We start from the raw sequence: 26,513 nt of genomic DNA, 5'->3' as shown, positions 1-26,513 counted from the left end.
TGCTGTCTTCCCCATCAGGATGTCAGTTCCTTGAGGGCTTTTCTTCTCTTTGTATTTCCAGGGCTCAGCACAGTGCCAGAAATATAATTAATAACTAATAGATGCTTTTTGTCTTGACCATTCTATACAGAGAAAGTCTAGCAGATGGCAAATCCCAAAAAGAAATGAATTATACTTTGTATAATACATGTTTTTAAAAGTATGCATGAAAGCAAAATCTAATTTAAAATATACTCAAGAGGTTGTTTATTCAAAAGAACTGTAGAAATCATATTAACAAGCAAGATATTATGTAACATAATATGAAATATCACCCCCTGCATTTTTCAAAAATTAACAATCGCCTTTTAGGAGAATTATCTAATTTCTGATGCGAATTTACCAACTAACTACCAATATTTAAGAACTTTTGTTCTTAACATCATAGAGGTGCTTATTATTATAAAACCAGGTTTTTGCCTTGGCTAGCTCTTTGAATTCATTAATATGAGTACTCTTATCCATAAAACACACTGTAAAGCAGCCAATCCAATCTTTCACAAAAGTGCTACCCAACATGCCCAAGGGCCTAGCCTGACATCACATAGGTACCAAAGGGGGAAGCAGACTGCCCAATGGCTATCCCTCTTTCCGTGTGGGACTGACCCACCTACTTAATTATGTATTTGTCTGATGACCTGGTTTGTGCCCCTTCTGCCAGGCCATTCTTTATTGGAAATGTGCTAAAACCTACTTCTGCCTACTAATCAATGGGCACTAATTAAGTATCTTCTATGAACCAGACACTGGGAATATAAATACAATTACTGAAATAATGTGTCCTCATGAGGAGCCAGCATTCATTCATTAGACAATGGCGTGTGTGTATGCATGCATATGTGGACCTGTAGAATAAATACAAATAAATGCCAAGTAGTTAGACACAAGTAGTTTGTGAGAAAAGGGTCTAAGAGCTGAAGGGATTGGGAAGGGCATGATGAAGTCCATCTTGTTTGTGAAGCAGAAGGTGGTACTTGAGAGTCAATCTATAGGAAGAAAGGGATTCTCTGAGGTGGAAGTCAGAAGGGAGCCAAGTTCTCTGTGCACTTTCAGTTCTTTAGAGCAGGTGTTAAACTTGGGGCCTGCAGAACTGTCAGTGTGGCCAGAACCAGATTAAAATGTAAGTAACTGGAAAGTGTTTAACAAAATGAATGAAAATACAATACAACATGGCTAATGTGAATTAGTGATTTCTAAGTCCATTGTGGCTTGCAGAAATCTCGTTTCTGTTTTGAGTTCAACACTGGAGCTTCAGAGAATATGACACACTTGAATAACTTGCTCCCGGCAGTTTATAGGAAGCTAGATGGTACAGTGGATAGGGTGGCTGGACCTGGAGTTAGGGAAACCTGAGGTCAAAGTTGATCTTAGACATCTATTAGCTGTGTGACCCTGAGCAAGTCACTTAACTAATCTGGGTTCCTCATCTGTAAAATGTAAAGTACCCACCTCCCAGAGTGGTTGTGAGAATAAAATGAGATGTTTATAGAATGCTTTGAAAGTCTTAAAGCAACATAAATTCTAGTTGTTGTTGTGGTAAAGACAGGTCTTTGTTTCAGGGAGAACTAATTTTTCTTTTTAATAAAAACCCTTACCTTCTGTCTTACTATCAATACTGTGTATTGGGTTTGTAAGGGGGAAAAGGATTATTTTTAAAGGGTTTGGACTTTTTATTTTATGAGTGTGGTCGCCAGAAACTTAATTAATTCCAAAGAGATTTACAATTTCATTACAAAATGTAGAAAGAGTGAAGCAAGAAATCAAAGAGGATAAGGTAAGATATCTAGCCTAAGCATTAAGTAATTTATCTCCAACCCCTGGCTCAAAACCAGGCAGGGGAGTTTAGTCCTCAACCAGATAGGCCTCGGCCCTTGTAAGCCCAGGACCTGGGAAAGTTTCTTCAGAAAAACCCAGCAGTTAAGAGTCAGCTTTTCACTAACCACGTGCCAGTCCAACAGCAGATCCTTCTGCCCCTCTCTTACCATGTGTCAGTCTAACAGCAGAGTCCAAGTTGAACTCCACTCTAAGAATCAAAAACTTGGTGTAGCACTCTCTCTTTTAAAGGCATTTTTTGCATCACTTCCTATGCCTTCTCCCAATTTTACGTCTACCAATCACAGTTGATGCTCTGCTCTAGGACTGCCCAGAAAGCAGTCAATAGATTCTGATTCGTCACCCACTATCGCACACATGGGTCACAGCACTCCCACTTGATGATTAAGTGGGATGTTTACACTTTTGGTGATTAGATCTAAAAATGGGCATATTTCCATACTTAAGTAGGGTGTTTACACTTTTGGGGATTAACTTACTCAACTTTAAGTGTTCTAAAAATAGACAGGGGTTACAATTTAATCTTCACAGGCCCAAGGCAGAAAAGTGGTATGGGTTAGGCAATGGAAGTTAAGTGACTTGCTCAAAGTCACACAGCTAGGAAGTATCTGAGTCAAATTTGAACCCAGGACCCCTTGGTCTTTAGGACTGGCTCTCAATTCATTGAGCTACCTGGCCACCCCTGAGAACTAATTTTTCAAATGCAATTTGGCCTATTCTCTCCCACCAGGACCTTTTCAGTTGTTGCCCCATTCATTTGTCCTCCTGTGTTTGCCCAATTTGTTCTTGTACTGATGGAAATGCCCTTAGGTTTGTCTATCCACTTGCTAATCAGAAAGTGGGAGCTGGGTATTCTCTATCCACTTAGTTTTTATGGTGGCACTATGGCTGTGGGTTTCATTGAGAAGCTCTGTGACGTTTCTAGGTTTGATGCAATCACTAGGCAGGATCACTTCCAAACAGGGGTGCCTGGAGGACCTCACAGGGAACGTGTCTGCTCTGTACTCTGTGCAAGACGTCCTCCACAATAGCGACAGACACAGAGAGCACTGTTCTGTCTCCTTCACTATCAAACAAAACTCTCCACTTGCTACATCTTTCAACAAATCATACATTTTTGACATCAATAAGAATCACCCTAACAGAGAAGAACCTTTTAATGGCATGTTCATGTCTTAAGGGATCAACTGTTTCTTTGTAGTCAAACAATGAGCACCCTTGGACCCGGCCTTCTTGGCAGGTCACTGAACTCTGCAGGCCATGGGGCTCCCCAATGTCGTCCCATGCGACATCTCCTCTGTTAGAACATGAGCTCCTTGAGGGTAGGCACTGTCCTCATTTTCTATTTGTATCCGAAATGCTCAGTCTGGCGTTTTGCACATAGAAGTGCTCATTGGTCTCTTTCAAGCCCCTTTGTAGTTGGCTCTTGAAAACTACTTATAAAACAATTTCCTGATAATTCTCCTTTATACTTTCATCAAGGGTAGCCTCGAGATATGTACCATTAGTCTCACAAAGGCTTTCGGAGAAGGGTGAGTAGGCACCTGGGTCAACATTTTTTTATTTTTTGGTAGCAACAAGTCTACAATCCTTCCCAATCTGTTGTGTCTTCCTGTTTCCTCTATCTGGAAAATCAATCCTTCAACATTTTCAATACCAATATTGTCCCTGTCTAGTCTTCTTCCCCTGTGCATCCATGTTCTAGCCTGGGGACTTTACAGTCTTACCTTCTTACAGGGTATTATATATATATATATATATATATATATATATATATATATATATATATATATATAATATGTGTGTGTGTGTGTGTGTGTGTAAATATATAAATAAATACAGGCATCTATTTCCTCAAGTAGCACACTAGACTCAAAAGCATGCAAATGCATAGGTTAGCTGGATATTGCAGGCAACCTTTTTGTAAACTAATTTTCTCTCTATTAGTTCTCATTATTTTGAAATGATCTTTTATGTGGCCAAATTTTTTTTTAACATTCTTTGTTAAAAAAAGTTCATCTTTTAAATTCCTTTGCCACTGAGTCATACATACTATTCAGCTCTGCCAGGAAAGATTACTTATTTTCTGGCTGAGGTGATTTCAAAGGTCTTTTTAGTTTACAATGGAAGTGGATTTAAAATAGTTAACTTTTAAAGAAATAATGGTCATCTGTGTTGATGTCTATTGCTCAATTTCTTTTTTCCAGTTTCAGTAACATTTAAAAATAGACTAAGCTGGCCTTGTCTGAATTGCCTGCTATACATTAATTTTATTCTTCTTTTTAATTTATTATTCATTTTGACATCTGTGCTAATAGGTTAATGGTTTGACCAGAGCTAATTAAGAAATAATTTACTTTAAAAGACATTTATTTTCTGACTGTTAAAATATAATTAATTTCAGTTTTGTGATGTTATCTTATGCTTTTAAAAATATGTTTGAATGATAAAACATATAAATGAGAGACATTTCTATAATCTAAACTAGTGGTGCCAGTCTAATTGGGAAATACTTGCCAAAATGTATAAAAGTACAATGCAATACAGATAATGTAGTTTGTGATTTTCTAAGTTAATATGTAACCTTCCAGGAACCTTATCTAACTCAGTTTGAAACCCCACCCCCATGAACATCTTTGCCCACTCTCATCTCTTCTTTCCAATGTGGCTTTAACAAAACATTTTTTCCACTCTTCCCCATGCTCTTCGCACTGATGCCCTGAAGTATTCAAAGATATTTATTTAAAGTGGAGGATCAGGCTTTTCCTACTTTCTCATTTTTAAGTTTCATTGAAATCAAACTGTCTTCCTAGATATTTCCAGTCATTTAAAGGCCTATTCCGATTGCCTATTGATTCATCTTTTAGATGTCAAGACATACTCCCTCTATTATTGCCACCTCATAGAACACAGAGCTACTTACTAGCAGAGGCAAATGCTAACCTGTCTAATTACACTCAAACTATTCATTTAATGTAACATCTCAACTCAGAAATGATTAACCTCAAACATTAATTGATTCTTTGTAGAATAGATTTTCCAAATAAGTAGCTCTCTGTATTGTAGAAAAGTTTTCTTCTTGTTATTGTTGCTATTAAATATTTCATGTAAAAAAGATTTGTCTCTTGTGATTAAATTAGGTATCATTTTATATATACAAGAAACCGTTTAGTGCTTGAATTTTTGCTTGAATTTTACCAAAAGGATCGACATCAAACCAATCATATTTATGGTATTTTCTTCTTTCCCTACTCTTTAACCTCAGATGACCTCAACCAATCAATCAATATTTATTAAGTGCCTACTATGGGCCAAGCACAGTTTTAAGGATTGATTTAATTAGTTACCTGGTTTAATTATAGCATTATCAGTCACACGAAATGTTGAGAATTTCTGTTTTGGTGGCACTCCAACTTCTCGGTACATTTGCATTAATGATTCAGATTTCTAGAGGGGAAAAAAAGCACTTATTTAGCGAAGTAAAGTATTTAAGATGAGTTTCTGATCTAAAAACATATATACTAAGATAATATCACTCATGACATTAAGCCAGTTGTGTGCTGCCCTTAATGAGCATATAGATCTTAAAGTGGAAAGGATTTGAGAAGCCATTTAGCTTAATTCCCAAAGTTTCGAGCTAAGGGAATGAAGGCCAAGGCAGATTAAATGACCCACCTATGTGTTAAAGGAAGTACTTGAAGCTAGGGCCTGACACCTGACTCTGATATTTGATAATGAGGCATCCCTGGTCATTCTCTCCAGCACTGGCTGTTCCTCTTCTCATAGATCTGCTGAAACACTCATGCAGGAAAGAGAAATGGAATACTTCTTGCTCCCAACTGCCAATTTTAGACTTCCCACAAACCTTTCCTTCTCTGAAATCCAATCAAATTATTCCTCCTCTGGTGAACATCATGGGGATTGCTGTATACTGCCCTGTGCTTCTCATCATCCCTTCTTTCTCAAGGAATTCAGCATGTGGCTTATATCCTTCATGAAGGGATTTCAATATTCCGAACTTCCCAATTCCTTGACCTCTTTTAATTCCAAGACCTTCTTTACTCCCCCTTAACCATCCTGGCCACACCCTGAATCTCACCATTAATCACAAGTGTTCTCTTTAACTTACATCCTTAATCAGAAGCTATTCTTCTATTTGACCAGCATTATCTTTCTTTCCATGTTGCTTCATCCCTCACACTTCCTACTTTTGCTCTCATCAGTAAGCATTTATCAAGCACCTCCTATGTCCCAGGCACTGTGCTAAGCCCTAGAAGTACAAATACAGGCAGTAGTGCCCCTGCCCTCAAGGAGCTCCTAGTAAACACACATGCACATACACACACAAAATATATCCATTATAGAGTGTCCTCACTTCTCATCTCTGACACAGGGAATCCTTCTTTCAGGGTATCAGACAAGCACCACCTTCTAGTTAAAGCCTTTCCTAATGCCTCTATATTTACTTCTAGAGCCACTGCCTCCACCATCTACTTTCACATGTGCTGCCCTGAACGAGGCTGCATCATTGGGACAACAGTGGGCACTATAGTGCTCTCTGGGGCAAGTTATCTCACCTCAGTTTCTTCGACAGTAAAATTGGGATCACAGCACCTAGCTCCCAGAGCTGTTGTGAGAATGAGATAACACAAGTAAAGCCCTCTGTAAACCTTCAAGAACTATATAAAGTCTGGGCTGACTATTATCATTAAGCATATATGTATGTTGGTATGAAAATTAAACATGAGCAAGAAACTAGCCTGGAGGACCTTTGGAAAACCCCCAGTAGGCTCCCAAAAGCAAAGGCCCATTGTTTTAATGCCAACATTCAGTGTGATGCTGTGTAGCTGCAAAGTATGGAACATACTAGTTTCCAAATATCAAAACTGAGTTATTACCCAGAAGGCCAGGAAAAGGCCCAGGTGGGTTAGAGCAAGCTCTAACACGTTTCTACTCCTAAGATAAAATGATTCACATTAATTTTTGGCCATTTTATGTCCTTAATTATAGGCACTATGTATTTTTTTAAAAATCTCTACCTTTTGTCTTAGAATTGGTAAATAAGTATTGGTACTAAGGTAGAAGAGCAGCAAGGGTTAGAGAACTGGGGTTATGTGACTTGCCCAGGGTTGCACAGCTAGGAAGTACATGAGGGCAGATCTGAAATCAGAACTTCTCATTTCCAGGCCTGGCTCTCTATCCACTGAGCTACCTAGTTGACCCTACACTATGTACTTAAGTTTTTATTTTTAATGCTGCAAAAGCAAAAAAAGAGGTTGAATTTAATTTGACTTATACGCAAGGATTTACCAGATTTTTAAAAATCCAGCCCAAGAAAAATAACATCCAGTCTTCATAAATTTACTTTAAAATGCTTAAATATTTTATACACCTTGTTTGAATTTTTCAATTACTACTGCATGCTGAAGTCCTCAGGCTAGCAAGAGGGCTATTGATGACATTCTTGCAAAAAAAACCAAAAACAAACAAAAAGACTTCTCTCTCTTCTACAGAGAGGCCCATTTTATTTATAAAGAAATAAGATCTATTTTCATACATCATTATAAAGACAGTCATCTGAAGAGATTGATCTTCACAGCCATGCTCTCATATTGTAATACATTTTCCCTTAGTGCTAATAAAACATGTTTCTATGGATGATTAAAAGAAGATTTAGACTAACTCCTAAATAAATTCCTAACACCCAAAGGTCAATGAAATCTAAGTTTGTCCTGACTCATCTCACACCAGATATGTACATGACTATTAAATTTAGGTAATTAAAAATTAATATGTATGTAGGTCAAAACCCACTACAACATAGAATTATTAATTTTAAGATTAGTATCCTGATTATTCTGTTTTATTAAATTGAAGATTCCTTACATATTGACCAGGCCTTGGGAATAAAACATCATTTATCATTATGGTAATGTCTCTGTCAATAGGGATTTCTCTTCCACTTGGACCCTGTGCAGGTAGGTCATCCTCTTTCCAGGGAAGAGTATCTGACAACTGGACAGCTCCCTGTTTTCCATCTTATTTGACATTAGACTAGAAAACTAGAGAACAAAATTATATCTCTTTGGTTGCATTAAGGAATCTTGTATGCTCTTAAACAAGAGATCCCTTGTTGGAGAAATTTCTAAGGCTGCATTTTGCTCTGGTCTTCGAGCATGGGGCCAACATTAATACAGGAGGGTGTTACATGGGACCTTCCAGTTTGGAGCCCCCACCAGGCAGTCCCTGATTCAACAGGTATGGATCCAACTCTGCGGGGAGCAGAAACAGAGGCCAGTTGTCTTAATGACCCCTGATATTGAATGCAGGTCCAGTATAGACTGAAGGACACTTGAACCTGGGAGTCACCGCCTTGTTGGCTGAATCCTGGGGCAAGGCACAGTCACAGGCCTGAGGCTGCGTAAGGAGAGAGAAAGAAGCTAGCAATAACTGTGTGGCTCTGATCCTGGAGCAAAATCTAAGATTTAATCTTCAACACATTTTGGAGGCTATAGTTGGGTAACCAGAGCAAGAGACTCTGACCAGGGGAGAAGCCCTGTGTTCTATCTCTCTGAATAAAAATAATGGTAACAGCAGCAATAATAATGGTTATCCCAATGTGCTTAATATGCTATCTTGTTTGATCCTCCTAATAACCTAGAAGGCAGGTATCACTACTCTGCCCATTTTACAGATGAGGAAATAAGGGGTAGGAAAGATGAAGTAACTTGCCCATTGCTAGTAAGTTTCTGAGGCAGGCAATGAGCCCAGGTTTTCCTGATTCCAGGTCCAAAGCTCTATCCACTATATTCCATTGCTATCTCAAGGGAAAATAACAGTCCCTGACCTCAAAGAGCTGACAGTCCAATGAAAGAGAGAACATGAAAATGAAGAAGTGCAGAAGATTCACCTGCAAGGGGAGCCAGGAAGGACTCCAGCAGGAGGTAAAAGAAGCAAAGTCTTAAAGGAGTGAGATGGCAGCAAAATTCAGGTCCAGGCACAGTCAGTCCAATGGAACTGAGGCAGGAGAAAGACGTGTAAGATCAGCAAAGAGGTCAGGGCTGCTGTCAGGAGCATGCTAGGAAGGATCTCAATTTGATCCTAAAGACATTGGAGTTACTTGAAGAAGAGGAAAGGTCGGGGCAGGGGTAACATGGTTAAAACTAAGCTCGAGAAAAATCTTCTTGGAGGGAGCTAGATGTTTCAGCAGATAAGAGAGCAAAGTCCAGAGATGGGAGGTCCTAGATTCAAATCTGGTCTCAAATACTTCCTAGCTGTATGTCCCTGGACAAGTCATTTAACCCTGTGTACCTAGCCTTTAGCCCTATGTATTAGAGATGTTACTAAGACAGAGAGTAAGGGCTTTAAAAAAAGAAAGAAAAAGAAATATCTCTTTGACAGTTGCATACAGGGTAGAATGGAGAAATTTGAATCCGTTAAGTTAAATTTCTGTGAGAAGACTCAAGTACTAGTCTAGCCAAAAGGTGATGAGGAATTGGGAACAATAAAACAGAGGATAGTTCTTGAAAAGGTAGGAACAAGATTTGACAACAGAACAGACATGTGGTAAGAGCAAAGGTGAGTCTAGATAAACTGAAGGACTGTGGTGCTTCTGGCAGGAATAGAAAAGTCTGGGAGGAAAGTATTCTGGGTTCTGTTTTAGGGACATTAAGTTCAAAATGTCTCTGAGATTCAAGATGTCTAAAAGGCAATTGAGGGTGGGAGGGTGAGAGGCTAGGAAAGATGTATAGACCTGGGAATCATGTGTAAGATAATTTAACCTCTGGAAGCTAATGAAATTAGAGAGAGATAATACAGAGCAAAAAAAGAAAAGGGGGCCCAAGACAGCCTGGAGCATCTGTGGTTAGTGGACATAAAAGAGACAAAATGGGCAGAAAAGGAATGACCAGAAGAAAGTAGTGCACAAAAACCTGGAAAGAAGATATCAAGGAAAAGAGAGCAACTGATAGTCTCATATGCGATAGAGAGGATGAGAACTGAGAAAAGGTTGGAAATAAACAGATGATGGATAACTTAAGAGGTGTGATATGGAAATCACTTTAAAAGACTGATATATATTAATTTAAGGTCGCCAAGGAATTCAGCTATGTAATTCCTAAATGAAAACTCAAGTCAGCAGTCAACCTTTTATGGAGTTTTTAATTACAAACAGGAGGAAGAAAGGTATTAGAGAGAGAGAGAGAAAAGGGAGAGAAGGGAATAGGGCTTAAATACCCCCTCTGCTTAGGCTGGGCCAAAGGCCCAAGCCCTTAGATAGCTGAGGCAAAGAAAAGAGATCAGTCCCTATCACTCACGTGACCAAAATGGAGAAACAGTCTCAGGGGCCTCCACCTCCAGCCTCCTTCAGAGCAAAACCTCCTCCTCCTGTCCTCAGACCCCGCTATCTTTAAGGAAACCATCTAAGTCCCCTCCCCTCAGTTCTCACATCTACCAATCACTGTTGATGTCTCCTCTGTACCAATGGTGGCTCTAGCTTAACCCAGGACCGCCCAGAGATCTGTTTCCTTTGCACATGTCTGTTGAAGGTCATATTCTCAAATCATTAAATCTTGATCTTTGCTGCAGCCCTTCCTAAATCCTGTTACTCTGAGTAGGGTGGGGATTGTAAGTTCCAAGACCTGGTTCTGTCATTCCAAGTATCTCTATTGTATCAATTCTAAAATCAATCATGACTCAAAGAACTTCCTGTTCTATGCTTAAGCATAGGTCAAAGCCCTTTCCATTGTTTAGCAAAAGGTTTCTGTCCTAAAGTAGTCTTAAGTAGGGAGGAGAAGGATCCTCCCATGCCAAGGAATTTCACATTCCAATAGAGTTCTTACTATCAGTAGGAAATTTTTCAAGTATGAAATTTCCCAATGGGGAAATTTCCAACATTCATAAGTCTAAGAAATTTTAAGGTTTACAGAGGGGGCGGTTTCAGTTGAATAATGAAATCAGAATACAGAGAATCTGGATGAGAATGATAGAAGAGAAAGTAAAGCCACCAAATACAAACAACTTCTCTCTAAGGAGGGAAGGAGGGGCAGAAGGTGACAGCAGTGATGGTAAAGTCAAGCAAAGGATGTTTCAGGATAAGAGAAACATGGGTATGTGTAGGCACAGGGGAAAGTAGCAGTCAGGAGCTGCTATCTTTACATAGTATCTTCTAGTCCCAGTTATTTATGCACTCTCCCTCTTAAATTACTTTGTGCTGTCTGTAAATACATCATTCTTCCATTAGAAGTTAGGTTCCTTGAGACAACAATGCTTCTCTAAGGAAAAAACAAAACAAAACAAAAAACCACACGCCCTATAAAACCAAGAACATTTTATATATGTCTCTACTTGGCAGAGTCAGAGGTTGGGGGGCAAGATTATCCTTGCATTCTGTAGTTTGAACAATCCAAATATACTAAAGAATAGCCTCAAGATTTCACAGAGGCAAGGAAGCCAAAGATCACAAAGACACAATGATTAGTCCATAGTTACAAAGCTAAGTGGTAGCATTCAAACCTGGGTCTGAATCCTAATTTAACTATATTAAATATATCATACTACCTCTAACAATGCGACCCCTGGAACAGTCTCCCAATGAATAATTTGGTTTTCCCGAAATTGTTCCTGCACTTTATACTAAAAGATATAACTATTACTGCTTTTTAAAATCAACTTTAAAAATCCTCAGTAGTATATTTGTCCAATGCATAGTTAAAATCAGTTTCAATACACATGGATTTCTATTTTTGCTAAATAATTTTGAGTTTTAAAGTTTCCCCTTTTCCAGTGAGCTTAGGAAACTAAAAGAAAAAAGGCAACTATCCCCAGAACATCTGATCACTAAAGAGAATTTAGAAGCTACAGGTAGCCCTTTTGGAGGAGCTCATTGACCTCAGACTGCTCTCCTTATCACTCACATAAGGTTGACTCCCCTTTTCCTTGATTTTCTGGAGAGGGCCCATAGCTGAGGCCTCTGAACTCCTGCATGGCTCAGACCAGGCCAGAGCAGATCTTTTCCTATCTTTTCCTCTCCCCCTCTCCCCCTCCCCCTCTCCCCCTCTCTCTCCCTCTCCCTCTCTCTTTCTTAATTTCTTCCTTCTATTGTAAATAAACCACCATAAAATTACATTCTGACTTGAGTATTTCATTGGGATTTAGAATTTAAATCCCTGGTGACCAACTAAAATATATATTCAATCCAACCATAAAATTTACTCCTTACATCAGCCACATTGAAGACAATATATCTACTTTCTTTCCTAGAGCTAAGGAAAAATATGAGTTTGGAGGAGCTGGTTATTTCCAGAGATTAAGAGATAAATGATACGATTTTAAAATAGGAATTTAATGAATAATATAGAAATAGGTATCAGGGATTATATGTGTATGATCCAGTGGAATTGCTTGTCAGCTCCAGGAGGGGGGAAGGAAGAGTAAAAGGAGAGAACATGAATCATGTAATCATGGAAAAAATATTTAAAAATAAATTTTAAAAATAAAATAGGAATTTAAAAAGCTCAGAATCATATCACATTAGTGTTCTATTTGAAGACTTATTTTAAGAAATATTTTGTTTTGATTCATAATTGGATTTTTTTCAGAACCCCAAGCTCTTTAAATGCAAATTTACATACAAATATATGTAATAACTTCCAGCAGTATGTACTCCTTCTGGAAAATATTATGATTTTCCAAAGAGACTAAAACAGAAATTTAAGTGTTTTCCTCACAGTTCAAAAAGTAGTAGTAGTAGTAGTAGTAGTAGTAGTAGTAGTAGTAGTAGTAGTAGCAGTCTCTAGGTAACCGAGGATGAAGATTGTCTTTGTACGTTTTCATCTATGGTGTATAGATAAGTGGGCACAAAGACACTTGTGCATGAAGGAGATTTAAGTGGAAAAGTTGATACATAGAGACAGTCCCACTCTCTGGGCTTTGGAAGTCTGAGTCCAATGGCACGAAAAATCATTACACCTGGAGACTTCCTCAGCTGCATTGGATGGCCATGTTGTCTTTTGTGCTCCAACACGCCCTAAGCACTCCACAGTGCTTTGCTGCATCGCCATCTCAGCCGTTAACACATGCTAGCAGCTACTGGGAGCCACAAATGAGAGCTGGGTGTCAGGTGAAGGTCAGAGGCTGGAGAGCTGCCCTAGGAGGGCACGACAAGCCCTCTATACCAGAGATATTACCCCTCCCTGAGCATACCATACACCCCAGTTCAAAAAGTAACTTACATAGAAAGGTGATACATTTTTTCCTCCTACTATTAGGGCCCCTCGATTCCTATTACATTCTTCCTTTGGAGTATATTTAAGGACATGACAGTCTTGTACCTTAAAGACAAACCCAAATTAAGTGAAACATTAAAATGCAGAATTCCATTTAAAATACATTATTCATGTAACACTTAAATTATAAGTTTACTTACTACAACTAACTCCTTTCACCAACCCTCTAACAGGGAGCTAGACCTCCCATTTAGTTCTCTATTCCTTCCCACCCCCACTTTTGAACCTTACATAAAACATTTAAAACCAGCTACAGCATAGTCTATCAATAATCATTAGACATAACTAATATGATACTTGTAGGGAGGGACCTCTTTTATTTTCTGTTTATTACCTGAAGTAATGTGACAACAAATTTTTTACCATCTTTGGTCCACAAGGGCATCATGCCCAATTTTGCTGCAATAAGGCCAACTCTTACAGAACCTGGAAATTAAAAAAACAAAGATTTTACTACTTTGCAAAATAACCTTAAGGTCATTTTCCTCCCCAAACAATATGGTTTCAACACAAATAATTTAATACTTATACAGTATTTACTATGTGCCAGGCACTGTGCTAAGTGCTTCACTACTATTATCTCATTTGATCCTCACAACAACTCGGGGACAAGGTGCTATTATTCCCATTTTATAGATGAGGAAATTGAGGGAAACCAAGATTAAGTGATTTGTCCAGGATTACAGATTTAGTGTGAGAAACTAGATTTTAACTCATGTTTTCCTAACTCCTGGTCTGGCACTCTGTGCTCTACACCACCAGTTACATATCAAATATTTATTATTCAAACATATAACCAATACACAGGTGAAACACAACTATTGTTAACAGACACACAGGAACTATATAGAAGAGTATAGGAATTTAAACAAACTACTCAGGGACTGCTCAAATAGAATAGTTTTTGAAACGAGTTCATTTCATGCTTTGTAATATCCATCTACCCTCAGTGTATTAAATGAGTATTCCTGGACTCAGATGCCAAATAGTAACACAGACAAGGGCATTTGAGAGAGAATGGAATGGTGGAAATTATTGCAGCAAATTTGTCAACTCAGTGGCCCAAGCAAGGTTTTGTGGCCGCTGAATTGTGGCATTCAGTAACTGAAGAGGCTACACTTGAGTCACTGATCACTGTACAATACACATATAGGTAAAACAAGAACAGAAAGCAACAAAGAAGGTCTATCACATGGCACTTAGAAATATTCATAGTAAGAGCCACAGACTACAAAAATAGAATCCAGGTATTAAATGTAAACTGAAACATCTCATTTGGACATCAATGCTCTGTGTAATACATAACTTGGGGCTGTTCCTCTAGTTATCTCCTTTAAATCATTTTTTTTTAAGTTGAGCCTTATTTTAAAAACCTGAGCAGAGATCCTTACAGTTCAAATCTGAAATAGTCGAAGTCTCTCACAAAATCATTTATTAGTAAGGAACCTTTTATTCTGCAATGAACAATGAAGGAAAACCTAAAGGCTAGAGATTTAAGAAGGTTTAACACAAACACTAAATACAATTAAATAGTAATTTATTCATCCCCAAATAAACCTTATGAAACCAGAAGATTGGGAACAGAAATATATAAATATATTTACATAAAAACTGTAACTAGAGCCTAAAAATAAGCAAAATCATTTAACAAATAAGATATGCACCTGGCTCCCAAGGATGTATGGGCCATGGTTCATCTTTCAGAGGACACAGTTTACTTGCTGTTTGGGCCTTATATTCTTCAGCAGTTAACTTTTTAAGAAATTCGTAATTTTCTTCAGAAAGGTGTTCATGCCACCAGGTAGAACTGGCACCATGGGTGCTCCTAACAATAAGGCTGAAGTGTAACCTATCAAGGTAAAAGAAAACAAGTCAAATCATTCCTTCTCATCTGGTATAGAAAGGCACTATAAGAAGACTTACGAAGAACAGAAAAGGTACCTCATTTTTTTCTTTTAATACCTGAAAACCTAAAGCATTCTAATTTTTTAATCTTATGGGTGTATTAACTCTTCTCAACCGCCGATTGGATGTCTCATTCGGGCATTCCCGACTTCCAAACGCTTTTACTCATCCTACCATCTGATTCAATTGATGCAAGCAACATGAAGCCTTTGTCGGGAACGGAAACTACAGTTACAAAAGTGCATTTACTTATTTAGGGAATCCCAAAAGTCCGAGTGTAGTTTCCAGAGGACACTTTGTGTGTTCTATGTTGTCTTTCCCTCCCTTCCCCTTTAGTTTTTCATCTCGGTATCCCCAAATGCTCGGTATAATGCCCTGAACGTCACGGGTGCAAAATAAATGCAGGCTAGGCTGGCCTGCCCACCAAGGGCGCTTAATAAATGCTGTCTATATGGTGAACACTTAGTAGCTGTCACTTATGAAGCATCTAAACAGTTGCCGCTGCCCTCGGGGAGCCAAGAGGACACAACCTTCTCTGGGTATGACCTTGAAAAGAACCCTCCTCTTCCATCTATAAGCCTCCCCAACGCAGGGCTGGAGGAGGGATCCTCGCAGCTCCCGGCTTCCGGCTCCCAGTGCCGCCCCCCAACAAGTCCCCGGCCCCGAGGTCCCACGTACCCGCAGACCCCGCTGCCGCCGGCCTGGGCCCACAGCCCCTCGGCCGCGCGGGCAAGGAGCCTCCAGCCCACCATGGCACTGGGAGCCGCGCGCTCCTGAGATCTTCGCGCTCAGGGCGCGCCACCGGCCGCGTCCTCTCCCGCTCCTGGTGGTGGAACCGGCACTCAATGAGGCTCCTCTTCCGGTACTAAGTTCAAAACCGTCCGGTCGGAAACAGAGCCCGGAAGCCGCCGTTCCCTGATCATGTGGTCTCGAGAAGCCCTGCATGGGATCCCCTGGCTCCCAGCTGGAACGTTCAAACGTGTGGGGAGGAAGGGAGGGAAGTGTCATTCGCTCTCGTAAAGCTGGGATGAGGCTTTCAAGTTCCGCGCAATCCCCTGGAACGGAGTCGAATCCCCCCACCCCTCACCCCCCCTTTATAACAGATGAGGAAAAGTTTGAAGAGGTTTGAATGGTTTGCCCAAGCTGGGATTTGAACCATAACCTGTGACACTGGGTCATAAGATTCAAGTTAGTGAAGTAGTAAACCAGCTCACCAGCACCAGTTGGGAACATCCGTACTGGGTGTGTGTGTGTGGGGGGGAGGGCGGGTATTGCGGTGTGAGTTCACAGATCAATAAATGCAGGCTGCATACAAAGTACATCATGCCTTTAGCCTTTTTAAAGAGCTGTCTAACCCAACCCTCTCAGCTGACAGAACAGGGACTTCGCCAAAGTCACAGACAACATTGGAACCAGATCCTCCCATTCTGGGACTGTACCAAGCTGCCATAATCATAGTGGCTAGGGGGAGAGTCTTAGAGTTAACAAGATCTGAGTTCTAATCCTGCCTTAGACACTCACCAGCCTGTAGTTTATCTTGGCCCCATTTTCCCCATCTGTAAAAAAAGGGAGGGCAGTAATAATTTCTGCCTCACAAGGTTGTTCTGAGGATGCAGTGTGATAAACTCTAGAGCCTTTGGCCAACTTTAAAGTCTCAACTGGCCACTTCTCCATTATACCAATGATGTGATTTAAACAGCTACTGCTTTCTCTAATATGTAATATATTATGTATAATATGTTATTTATATTTATACATATACATATATTATATATATCCCAATTTCCAAGGAGATATTGGAAAATTAAAGGAAATGGGAATCCTCTGAAGACCAAAACATAAGAGCTTAGACTCCTAGTATCTTGACTTGGTATCTGGGGAATAAAGAATAGCTTTTAGGTGGTGCATGTTAGGCCTTGAAGGATACAATCATACAGGAAGAATCTCTCTGTGTGGGACATTACATCTTTCTCCTTCCCCTCTAAACACCCCCCAAACTCTGGACATTGCTCATTTTCCTGGAGGGGTCATGGGGAGCTCATATAGCCCACATGGTATGATTTGAAGGGCAACAGAAAACATATCCAACCCTCCATCCTGAAAATCTGGTTCCTTGTTCTAACCAGATCAGATCTAGTGATTTTCTTATTATCAGTGAAAACATATATGAAAGTAAGAGATAATGAGAGTTGTCCTTTCCTAGAGAGCTCTCACCCAGAGAAGCTTCTGGGTGACACAGTGGATAGAATCAGAAAGACAAATTCAAATTGGAAAGTATTGTGTGAGCCCTTAGGAATGGGGTGGAAGGAAAATAAGAATTAGAAGAAATGTTGACTCTTAAGAATGGGAGGGGGCCAAAGGGTTCTAGGGTCATGCAACACTGGCACCTGCCATGTGTGGTATTTATATCCCACTAGAAATTGTATCACTCTCATGGTAACTTGCCCAGATGTTTCACTGATCTGAAACTGCAGTTTAAGGGAAAAAACAATTGAGGACCCCACCCCCACCAAGCTCCAACCTTTAGTAACTGTGGGAAAATGAGAGAGAAGACCCAGGAGATATTACTTAAAATAGTCCATTGGGCACATGACAGCATGATGTCTTTGTGACTTTATTACATGGGAAACCTCAAGTCATGGCATTTATTTCCACTTTCAAAATGGAAATAAATAATATTTGTGGGGGAGAAGGTCCAACTAATGTCCAGATTCTGTTCTCACAGCACATATCACACATGCCATTGATGCCAATGATTTCTCCACCTGAGATTTTGAAAGCAAACCCTGGCCTCTATTATATGAACAGTTTCAAATAGATTAGGCTATCTCTGCTAGAAATCACTGTTACATCCAATTTATTTTCTGTGTTCCATTGATATTCTAGTTGCAGTCTTACAATATTTCCAATAGCTCAACTTGGCAAGAACTTAACTGTTTATTGTGTGAATTTTAAAAGTCTCCATTTTGGTCTAGCACCCAAAAATTGTGCACACCCACACTACACGGGCATGCGCTAGTCAATGACAAATCAGAAATAACTAACTGCCCACCTGGGCTGTCCTAAGCCAAGCTAGAGCCAACCATTGGATTTGTGAGACACAGGAAGTGAGGTAGGGAACAGCCTCTGAGATTCGCGCACTTCCTGTGGGGAGAGGGAGACGCCAGTGAGAGTTAGGAGGAGTGGGTGTTAGGAGCTTGGAGAGGGAGGACGCCCGCAGACAGCTTTCCTTCAGATCGGTCACGTGAGTTAAGGACTGATTCTTTCCACCTGGGCCTTTGGGCCTAAAACTCCCCCTGCCTTGGTCAGAGGTTGAGTAGCCTCTTTCCCTTTTCTCTTCTCTCCTTCTCTCCCTAACCTTTTCCCTACTCCCAGTGTGATTAAACCTTCATAAACCTCATGCTGACTTGAGTGTTTCATTTTAGGAATTTCATAAGTAAATTCCTTGGCGGCCATTGTTAAATATTATATAAATCTTGTAGCCACATTTGTAACCATTACTATATTATAACCTTCTCCCAGAAGCCTTAAATTTCCCCATTACAGTTTTGGCTAACCACTACGGGAAAAAGGAACCTTATCAGTCTTCTGATCTCCTTACTATCACCTGGGAGAAATCCCACCCCGGCTACCCCCCCCTGGCTCTTGGCCCTGCCTTAGTGCTTGGAAGGTTTCTAGAACCTCAATAAATTTCCTGAATTTTCTTGCCTTTTCAACCCACTTATTGCTCACTCCCTCAGTCCTGTTACCAAATACCTTGGCTTAAAGACACAGCTGCCAGAACAGGTGAGTATAAAACACCTTTTCTCTTTTCCCTTTACCCCTTAAGTTAAATTGGGGTCAACAGGATTTTTTTTTCCTTCTCCTCTTTGTCTCTCATTTCCGTCTCCTTTTACTTTAAGGAGGTGGCTCAGTAGAGAGAGGCAGGCCAGGCTTACCTAATCAACTAAGCAAGGAGGAACCTCAGGAGAAGGAGCTCTTAGGAGCTCCTAGCCCGCAAAAAACAGCTGAATACAGCTAGGGAGCTAACTTAAAACCCATTTTTTTTTCTGTTTCCTGGCCTTTCTAGTCTTAAAAATTTAAGTGGGCTTTGCTCAAGGAAGATAGCACATGGTCATAGGGGCTTTAGCCTGAGGGCCAAAGAAGATTGCTGGGACCCACCCACATACACTTTGTAAAGAAGGAGAATTTACAATACAATAGGCCCTTAGCCTGTATAGGGTTGTAGACTCAGAGCCACCTACTGTAAAAAGAAAAAGCCTGTGGAAAGTTTGTTGCTTTGCCCTGCTCCCCACTTGCTTTGTGAAATTACAAAATATACATATAAAAATGAGTACTATATCCTTTGATAATTATAAGGCAGCTGAAGAAGTAGGGGCATTGAGGAATGAAGGATACCTCCAAATTTTTATATTAATAGGTACTGTCATTTTTGTACTCCTCAATACTATATTTAGAGATGAAAAAATAAAAAAAATTGAGGATAAAATAAAACAAAATGAGGAGAAAATAAAACAAAATGAGGAGGAAATAAAGCAAAATGAGGATAAAATAGAAAATATTGAGGATAAAATAGAAAATGTTGAGGATAAAATAGAAAAAATTGAGGATACAATAGAAAAAATTGAGGATAAAATAGGAAATATTGAGAATAAAATAGAAAAAATTGAGGATAAAATAGGAAATATTGAGAATAAAATAGGAAATATTGAGGATAAAATGGGAAATATGGAAGATAAAATAGGAAAAATTGAGGATAAAATGCAAGCCCAATTAGAAGATCTAAAAAGTTTCTTACAGGATCAATTGACAAACAACCACTCTACCAGAAATAGACCTGTTTCTGAACCTTTGAATGAGGAAATTTCCTTCCCTGAAATAGAGATGGAAAGCACCTTTCCTATAGCCAAGTTAACAGACTGCTTCTCTCGTGTAGTGCAAATCTTGTCTGAATTTAATCCCCAAAACCCTTCCCCGGCAATCCCAGATTCTCATGTTCCTTCTCCTACAGAAAACCAAATTCCAATGCAAGAGAGATCTTGTCCCCCTAGAAAAACCTGTCCTTGTCAAACTGACCCACAGGTGCAAAATCCAACTAGAGGCCTGTTTCCTCTAAGAGAAGTACCTGAAATAGGACGAAATGGGGATGTGGTGACTTTAAGACATAGGATACCGTTTACTCCCCAAGAAATAAATGAATTTACACAAAATATTCCCACATATGAACAAGATCCTTTTCTAGTAACAAAAAAGATGGGAGACATATTTTTTCAGTATAATCCGTCTTACAAGGACGTTGAGAGCTTACTCCAGGCTTTTTTAAGTGAACGTGAAAAAAATAAAATAATTGCTCATGTCAACAAAACCAGGGGGCGTAATGCAGCACATTGGCCATCTCAGGATCCCGAATGGGACTATAACAATCCTGAGGATTATCTACAACTATACCGTTGTAGAGAGGCCATCCTCACGTCCATGAAGGAATGTGCGGACAGTACAGATAAGTGGATGGAACTGGAAAAAATTAAGCAAAAGGAAAATGAAACACCCTCCAGATTTATGGACAGAATTATCGAGTTTGGGGACAGATACTTAGATTGAGACTTAACTAAAGAGAGTAGTATAAGACAAGTTAGAAGAATCTTTGTAAACAATTCTTGCAAAGCAATTAAAAATTATTTCAAAACACAATGCCCAAGATGGTCAGATATGGACCTTGAAGAATTGCGAAAAACAGCTATATATGTTTTAAAGGGAAACGAAGAAAAGGAGAAAGAAAATGATGATGACATGGAGGAAATGAAGAAAAAAATGAGATATTTAATAGATAGGATAACTAAATTAGAAAGTGGGCAGGGTAATGAACCAACGACAATTGCCCCTCTCCAGAAATCCAATTATCAATCCATTACTTGCCACTTCTGTGAGAAGAAGGGCCACAAAATGATGGAATGTAGAACCTTTCTTAAGATGTTTGGAAGGAATACACAGTTTAATAATAGTTTTAGAAATAATAACTATAATGAATATAGAAATAAGAACTTTAGAAACCAGAATTATAGAAATAGGAATTGGGAAATTAATGACAATGCTCAAATTGAAGAAAATTTTAATGATAATACTCAACAATATATGAGAAATGGCGCTCGTCCAAAAATTACTCGAGGTACTAATGACTCTCAGAGAGGTGCCCTTCAGGGGGGTGCCCAAGGAATATCCCAAACACAATGATGGTGCCCGAGGGGGGCTAGGGCACAGGAATCAGAGGATACAACCTTTGATTTCCCGGACCCTGATGTCCTACTACCCGTTGTCCCTATCCACTGCCCTCCCCATACTAATGAACCCCATGTTACCTTAAAGGTGGGTAACACCTATTATGATTGTCTATTAGACACCGGAGCTTCCTGGTCTGTATTGAAGAGAAAACCTGATTTACAATGTTATTCTATTGGCTCAGAGAATGTAATGGGAGTATCAGGAATAACCCAAAGAGTTAAAAGACTTCCTCCTAGAATGGTGTCTGTAGGACCCCTAGAGGTACAACACTCTTTCCTTTTGATGCCTGACTCCCCTTTAAATTTGCTGGGGAGGGACCTTCTATGCAAACTCAGAGCCACAATAACCTGCTCCCCAGATGGCTCATTATCATTAGAAGTACCAGAGGAATCTTTAAAATTACTCCCTGTACTTCTCTCGGAAAACCAGGACGCAAAAGAGCCTTCCATTTTCGAAATACCTAAAGATATACCTGAGTCTCTTTGGGCCACATCTTCTTCTGATGTAGGCTTACTTAAATCTGCTGTTCCTGTGCAGATAAAAACTAAATCTAGCCCACCTCCTTCTATCCCTCAGTATCCCCTCTCAAAGGAGGCAATTGAGGGTATTACACCAGTTATTAACTCATTAATAGAACAGGGAATAATAATCCCTTGCAAATCTGAATACAACACGCCCATCCTACCAATTAAAAAACCAAAAAAAGGGCCCGATGGCAAGCACATCTATAGATTTATACAGGATCTAAGGGCAGTAAATAATCACGTTATAAAGAGACACTCCGTAGTTTCTAACATACATACTATTATTTCATCTATTCCTAGCACAGCTACATACTTTACAGTAGTAGACTTGTGTTCAGCCTTTTTTTCCATACCAATACATGAAAACTCCAGACATATTTTTGCTTTCACCTGGAAGGGCTCACAATATACCTGGTGTCGGCTGCCACAGGGTTATGTCGAAAGTCCGAGCTTATTTGAGCAAATTTTGAGCCAAGACACAGACAATATAACATTTAAAAATAGCAAATTAATCAAATATGTAGATGATCTACTCTTGGCTTCAACAGATGCAAAAACATGTCAAGAAGATAGCAAACACCTTCTTTTGGAATTGCACAAAAGAGGTCATAAGATCTCGAAGGACAAAGTTCAGTGGTGTCTCCCCAAAGTAGAATATTTGGGGTTCATTCTGACAGCTGGTGCCCGCTCTATTTCTCCCAAGCGAATTGAGAATATTCAAAAATTGAGTGCTCCTACTACTAAAAAACAGTTAAGAGCAATTCTGGGAGCAACAGGGTTTTGCAGACAATGGATTCCTTGTTATGGGGAAATTACTAAACCTCTTATAGCACTAACAAGGGATGTAGTCCCTGAACCCCTCAAATTAGAGCCTGAACACCTGTCAGCTCTATCAGAGCTAAAAAAGGCTATCTTATCTGCCCCTGCTCTAGGCATCCCAAATTACAACAAGCCATTTACTTTATATGTACATGAGCGAAGAGGAGTAGCCTCAGGCGTTTTAACTCAGACTTTGGGACCTTCTCAGCGCCCAATTGCCTATTATTCTGCCCAACTAGACCCAGTAGCAGCAGGAGCACCACCATGCCTTAGAGGAGTAGCTGCTACAGCCTTACTAGTAACAAAAACCGTTGATTTAGTATTGGGATGTCCATTAACAATAATGTGCCCACATGAGATTGAAGCATTATTGGTAAAACATAGAACACAGGCATTCTCGGATCAGAGAATTACAAGGTATGAAATAACCTTATTAAATAGTGAAAATATTACCTTGAAACGCTGTTCAACTCTTAACCCTGCCACCTTGCTTCCAGATTTACCTACTTCAGGAGAACCACTACATAACTGTGAAACATTAGTGTCCATGGCAGAAAAGCCTCGAGATAATCTCTTGGACACTCCCTTAGACAATGCAGATCTGATTTTATTTACCGATGGTTCCTCTTTTATGAGGGAGGGCATACGTTACACTGGAGCTGCCGTAGTCTCAGAATTTGCCACTGAATGGTCAGCTTCACTACCTTCTAACATTAGCGCTCAAGGAGCAGAGCTCATAGCTCTGAAACATGCCTGTATAATTGCCAAGGATAAAAAGGCAACAATTTATACGGATTCTAGATATGCTTTCGGCATTTGTCACTCAGTCGGGATGCTATGGCTCCAGAGAGGATTTTTAACCTCAGCTGGAAAATCCATAGCTAATGCAGAAATTATTAATGAAGTTCTTTCTGCTCTCAAACTGCCTAAAGCCCTAGCTGTAGTTCATTGCTCTGCCCATACAGGAGGCTCAGACCCTGTCTCTAGAGGAAATGACCGAGCAGATGCCGCTGCAAAACTAGCAGCCATAGAAGGACCTGGATTAATTTTAACATTAACAACCACTGATAATTTAAATTTATCACTCTCCTATAATGAAAAGGAAGTGGAAAAATGGAAACAAAAATTTAAAGCAAAACAAATTAATGGAGTATGGGTGTCATCTGAAGGAAAACCCCTGCTCCCTAGAAGTTTCTATAACCAAATTTGCCAATCTATTCATAAAAATGGTCATTTTGGTACCCAGGGCATTGTGGACTCTGTTAAGAGAGTATGGATAGCCCCTGGTATAACTACCATAGCCTCTAAAGTGTGTTCATCCTGCTCTACCTGCCAGGCATATAACCAACATGCCTTTCGTGGCAAAGCCTTTGGTGGACGTCCTCTGGCTTACACACCTTTTGAGCACCTGCAGATAGATTTTATAACGATGCCAAAGGCTGGACAATATAAATTTTGTTTGGTCATAGTAGACCAACTGACCAGATGGCCGGAAGCATTTCCTACAGCCCGAGCCACAGCAGCTTTTGTTGCTAAGGTGCTTTTAAAAGAAATTATTCCTCGCTTTGGCCTACCAGCACGTATTGATTCCGATAGAGGGAGTCATTTTACTGATTCTGTTCTAAACCAGATATATTCTTGCTTGGGGATAACTCCAAAATTCCATGTTCCATATCATCCCCAGAGTTCAGGCCAAGTTGAGAGGATGAACAAAGAACTTAAAACTATGATTGGAAAATTATGCACTGAGACCCATTTAAAATGGCCTGAAATTCTCCCTTTGGCCCTATTTTATCTTAGAAGCAGGCCTAGAGGAGACTTACATATTTCACCATTTGAGATGCTTTTTGGACATCCGCCTATACAGGCTAAGCCTTTCTCCCCGGCTTATACATCGCTATTAGGGGGAGATACTACTATTGCTTCCTATATACAGGAATTACAGCACAAACTGCGTGAGCTACATGAATCCGGAGCTGCAGTACAAGCTGGACCACTAGACTTCTCACTTCACGACCTGAACCCAGGAGACAACGTGTATATTAAGAATTTCAAGCGTACTGGAGCAACTGAACCTTCATGGGAAGGACCATTCCAAATATTGTTAACTACTCCAACATCTATAAAGGTTGGAGAAAAGGACTCTTGGATTCACTGTTCTCATGTAAAGAGAGCATCTTCTGTTGAGACTGATTGACTCTATCCTATACATGCATTGGAGATAACTATACATTGACAAGTGGAACTGTTTTTATTCTGCTTTTGACACATTGAATTCCTAAATTTAATTTTTTTTCCTTTTTTCCTTTTTTTCTCTTTTCCTTATTTTATTATTATTATTATTTTTACATTATTTTATTTTTTTCCCTTTTTCTCATTTCTATGTACTTAAGGTACATATGATCAATATTAATTTTTATTCTACAATATTAGTTTAAATATATATATACTTGTTGTTATTATTAATACGCACCCAAACAGCTTTAGACTATGGGAACCTGCCATTTATTGATAATTGTTGTGGGACTATGATTAATGTTTATGTCTGATTCTAGATATGAGATCAAACAAGGAGCACAGATATAACCTGGATAATGCCAAAAGAGCTCACAGGTCTAAAAATCAAAAGACCAATCCAGGTAGGATTAATGCATTTCTAAGCCAATACTAAGGACTTGAACCTAGTGTGAGACTCGGGGTTGCGACACTTGACAGACGTTAAGATGTAGGCCTTCCCTGTATCCACACTCTTCGTGAAAATACCTACAGACAAGTACCTAAGGTTGGCTACCATCCTGGCTCCATCCATCCCTGAGAACGAAGGTAAAATCAGACGAGGGAATGACACTTCCCTAGATATAAAATAAGAATCTGGTCCTCTTTTTTCTCTCCTATAGTATGGCAACTTCCTGTAGCCTGGGCTGCAAATGGGGAAGTAAAATATACTGCATTCTGTCCTACAGACTTGTGGGATTAGAAATTACTTAACTGGACCCTAATACAGGGGCCTGTAAAAAAAAAAAAATTTTTTTTATTCTTGCTTTCTCAAATTTTGTATACATAGATTTTTTGATTTTGATACTGATTTTGAATTCTTTAATGTAAATATGCATATATAAAGGGTTATATTTTTTTCCCTTAATTTTTTCCCTTTTTCTTTTGATTTTATTTTCATCTTGTTTTGTTGTTTTTCTTTTGAATTAACTCACACACCCCCACAACTAAAACTTGAATCCTCAGCTGGACTCAGTGTTTTTTCAACACTTTCTTCAGGGGGGATTGTATTTCATCAATTCCAAGATTTAAATTTTGTTCGAGAGAGAAATCTCCAGAGAAGAAGCTTGCTAACTAACTGAATCCAGAGAATGAACTGTTTGCAGAAAGATATCTAAACCTTTTCACTACAGGAAGATCCAGAATGAACCTTGGGGTGTGGTTGATTGAACATTCTTTGAATGTACACTCTTATGCCAAAGGGGACTGCCCCCTAATTGGCTTTTGTCAATGCGCCCAGCAAAACATTGGTTTGCTGTCTTTCTCTCTCCTCTATTTCCCCATATTTACAACTATTATAATTTTCCTCTTAGTGGGTAAAAAAATTTTTGTATACACATATAGTTAGAAATTTTTGGGGTGCAGTATGCTTATGTTTAGTGATCAATTGGGGAGACTAGTCTCCCAATCATCATCAGGGGGGATTGTGAATTTTAAAAGTCTCCATTTTGGTCTAGCACCCAAAAATTGTGCACACCCACACTACACGGGCATGCGCTAGTCAATGACAAATCAGAAATAACTAACTGCCCACCTGGGCTGTCCTAAGCCAAGC

General features: G+C 39.5%; 1 protein-coding gene across 2 annotated transcripts in view; it reads right to left on the bottom strand.

Annotated features, from left to right (window-relative positions):
• Positions 1–16,047, bottom strand: part of MRPL3 (mitochondrial ribosomal protein L3) — a 36,030-nt gene extending 19,983 nt beyond the window's left edge. Inside the window, exons 1-5 of one of the 2 annotated variants that reach the window (XM_056800252.1) lie at positions 15,741–16,047; positions 14,822–15,006; positions 13,492–13,583; positions 13,104–13,202; positions 5,220–5,319 (exon numbers count right to left, since the gene is read on the bottom strand). In XM_056800252.1, the coding sequence (XP_056656230.1) occupies positions 5,220–5,319; positions 13,104–13,202; positions 13,492–13,583; positions 14,822–15,006; positions 15,741–15,814 (550 nt within the window). In that variant the 5' untranslated portion in view covers positions 15,815–16,047. The remainder of the gene's footprint in view (positions 1–5,219; positions 5,320–13,103; positions 13,203–13,491; positions 13,584–14,821; positions 15,007–15,740) is intronic. The other variant, XM_007505108.3, reaches the window with a different exon arrangement.
• Between the last annotated feature and the right edge of the window lie 10,466 nt (positions 16,048–26,513).

This window comes from Monodelphis domestica, chromosome 5 (assembly GCF_027887165.1).
Source record: "Monodelphis domestica isolate mMonDom1 chromosome 5, mMonDom1.pri, whole genome shotgun sequence".
NCBI lineage: Eukaryota > Metazoa > Chordata > Mammalia > Didelphimorphia > Didelphidae > Monodelphis > Monodelphis domestica.
The sequence above is the reverse complement of the archived record's forward strand: the minus strand, read 5'-3'. Positions and strand labels throughout refer to the sequence as shown.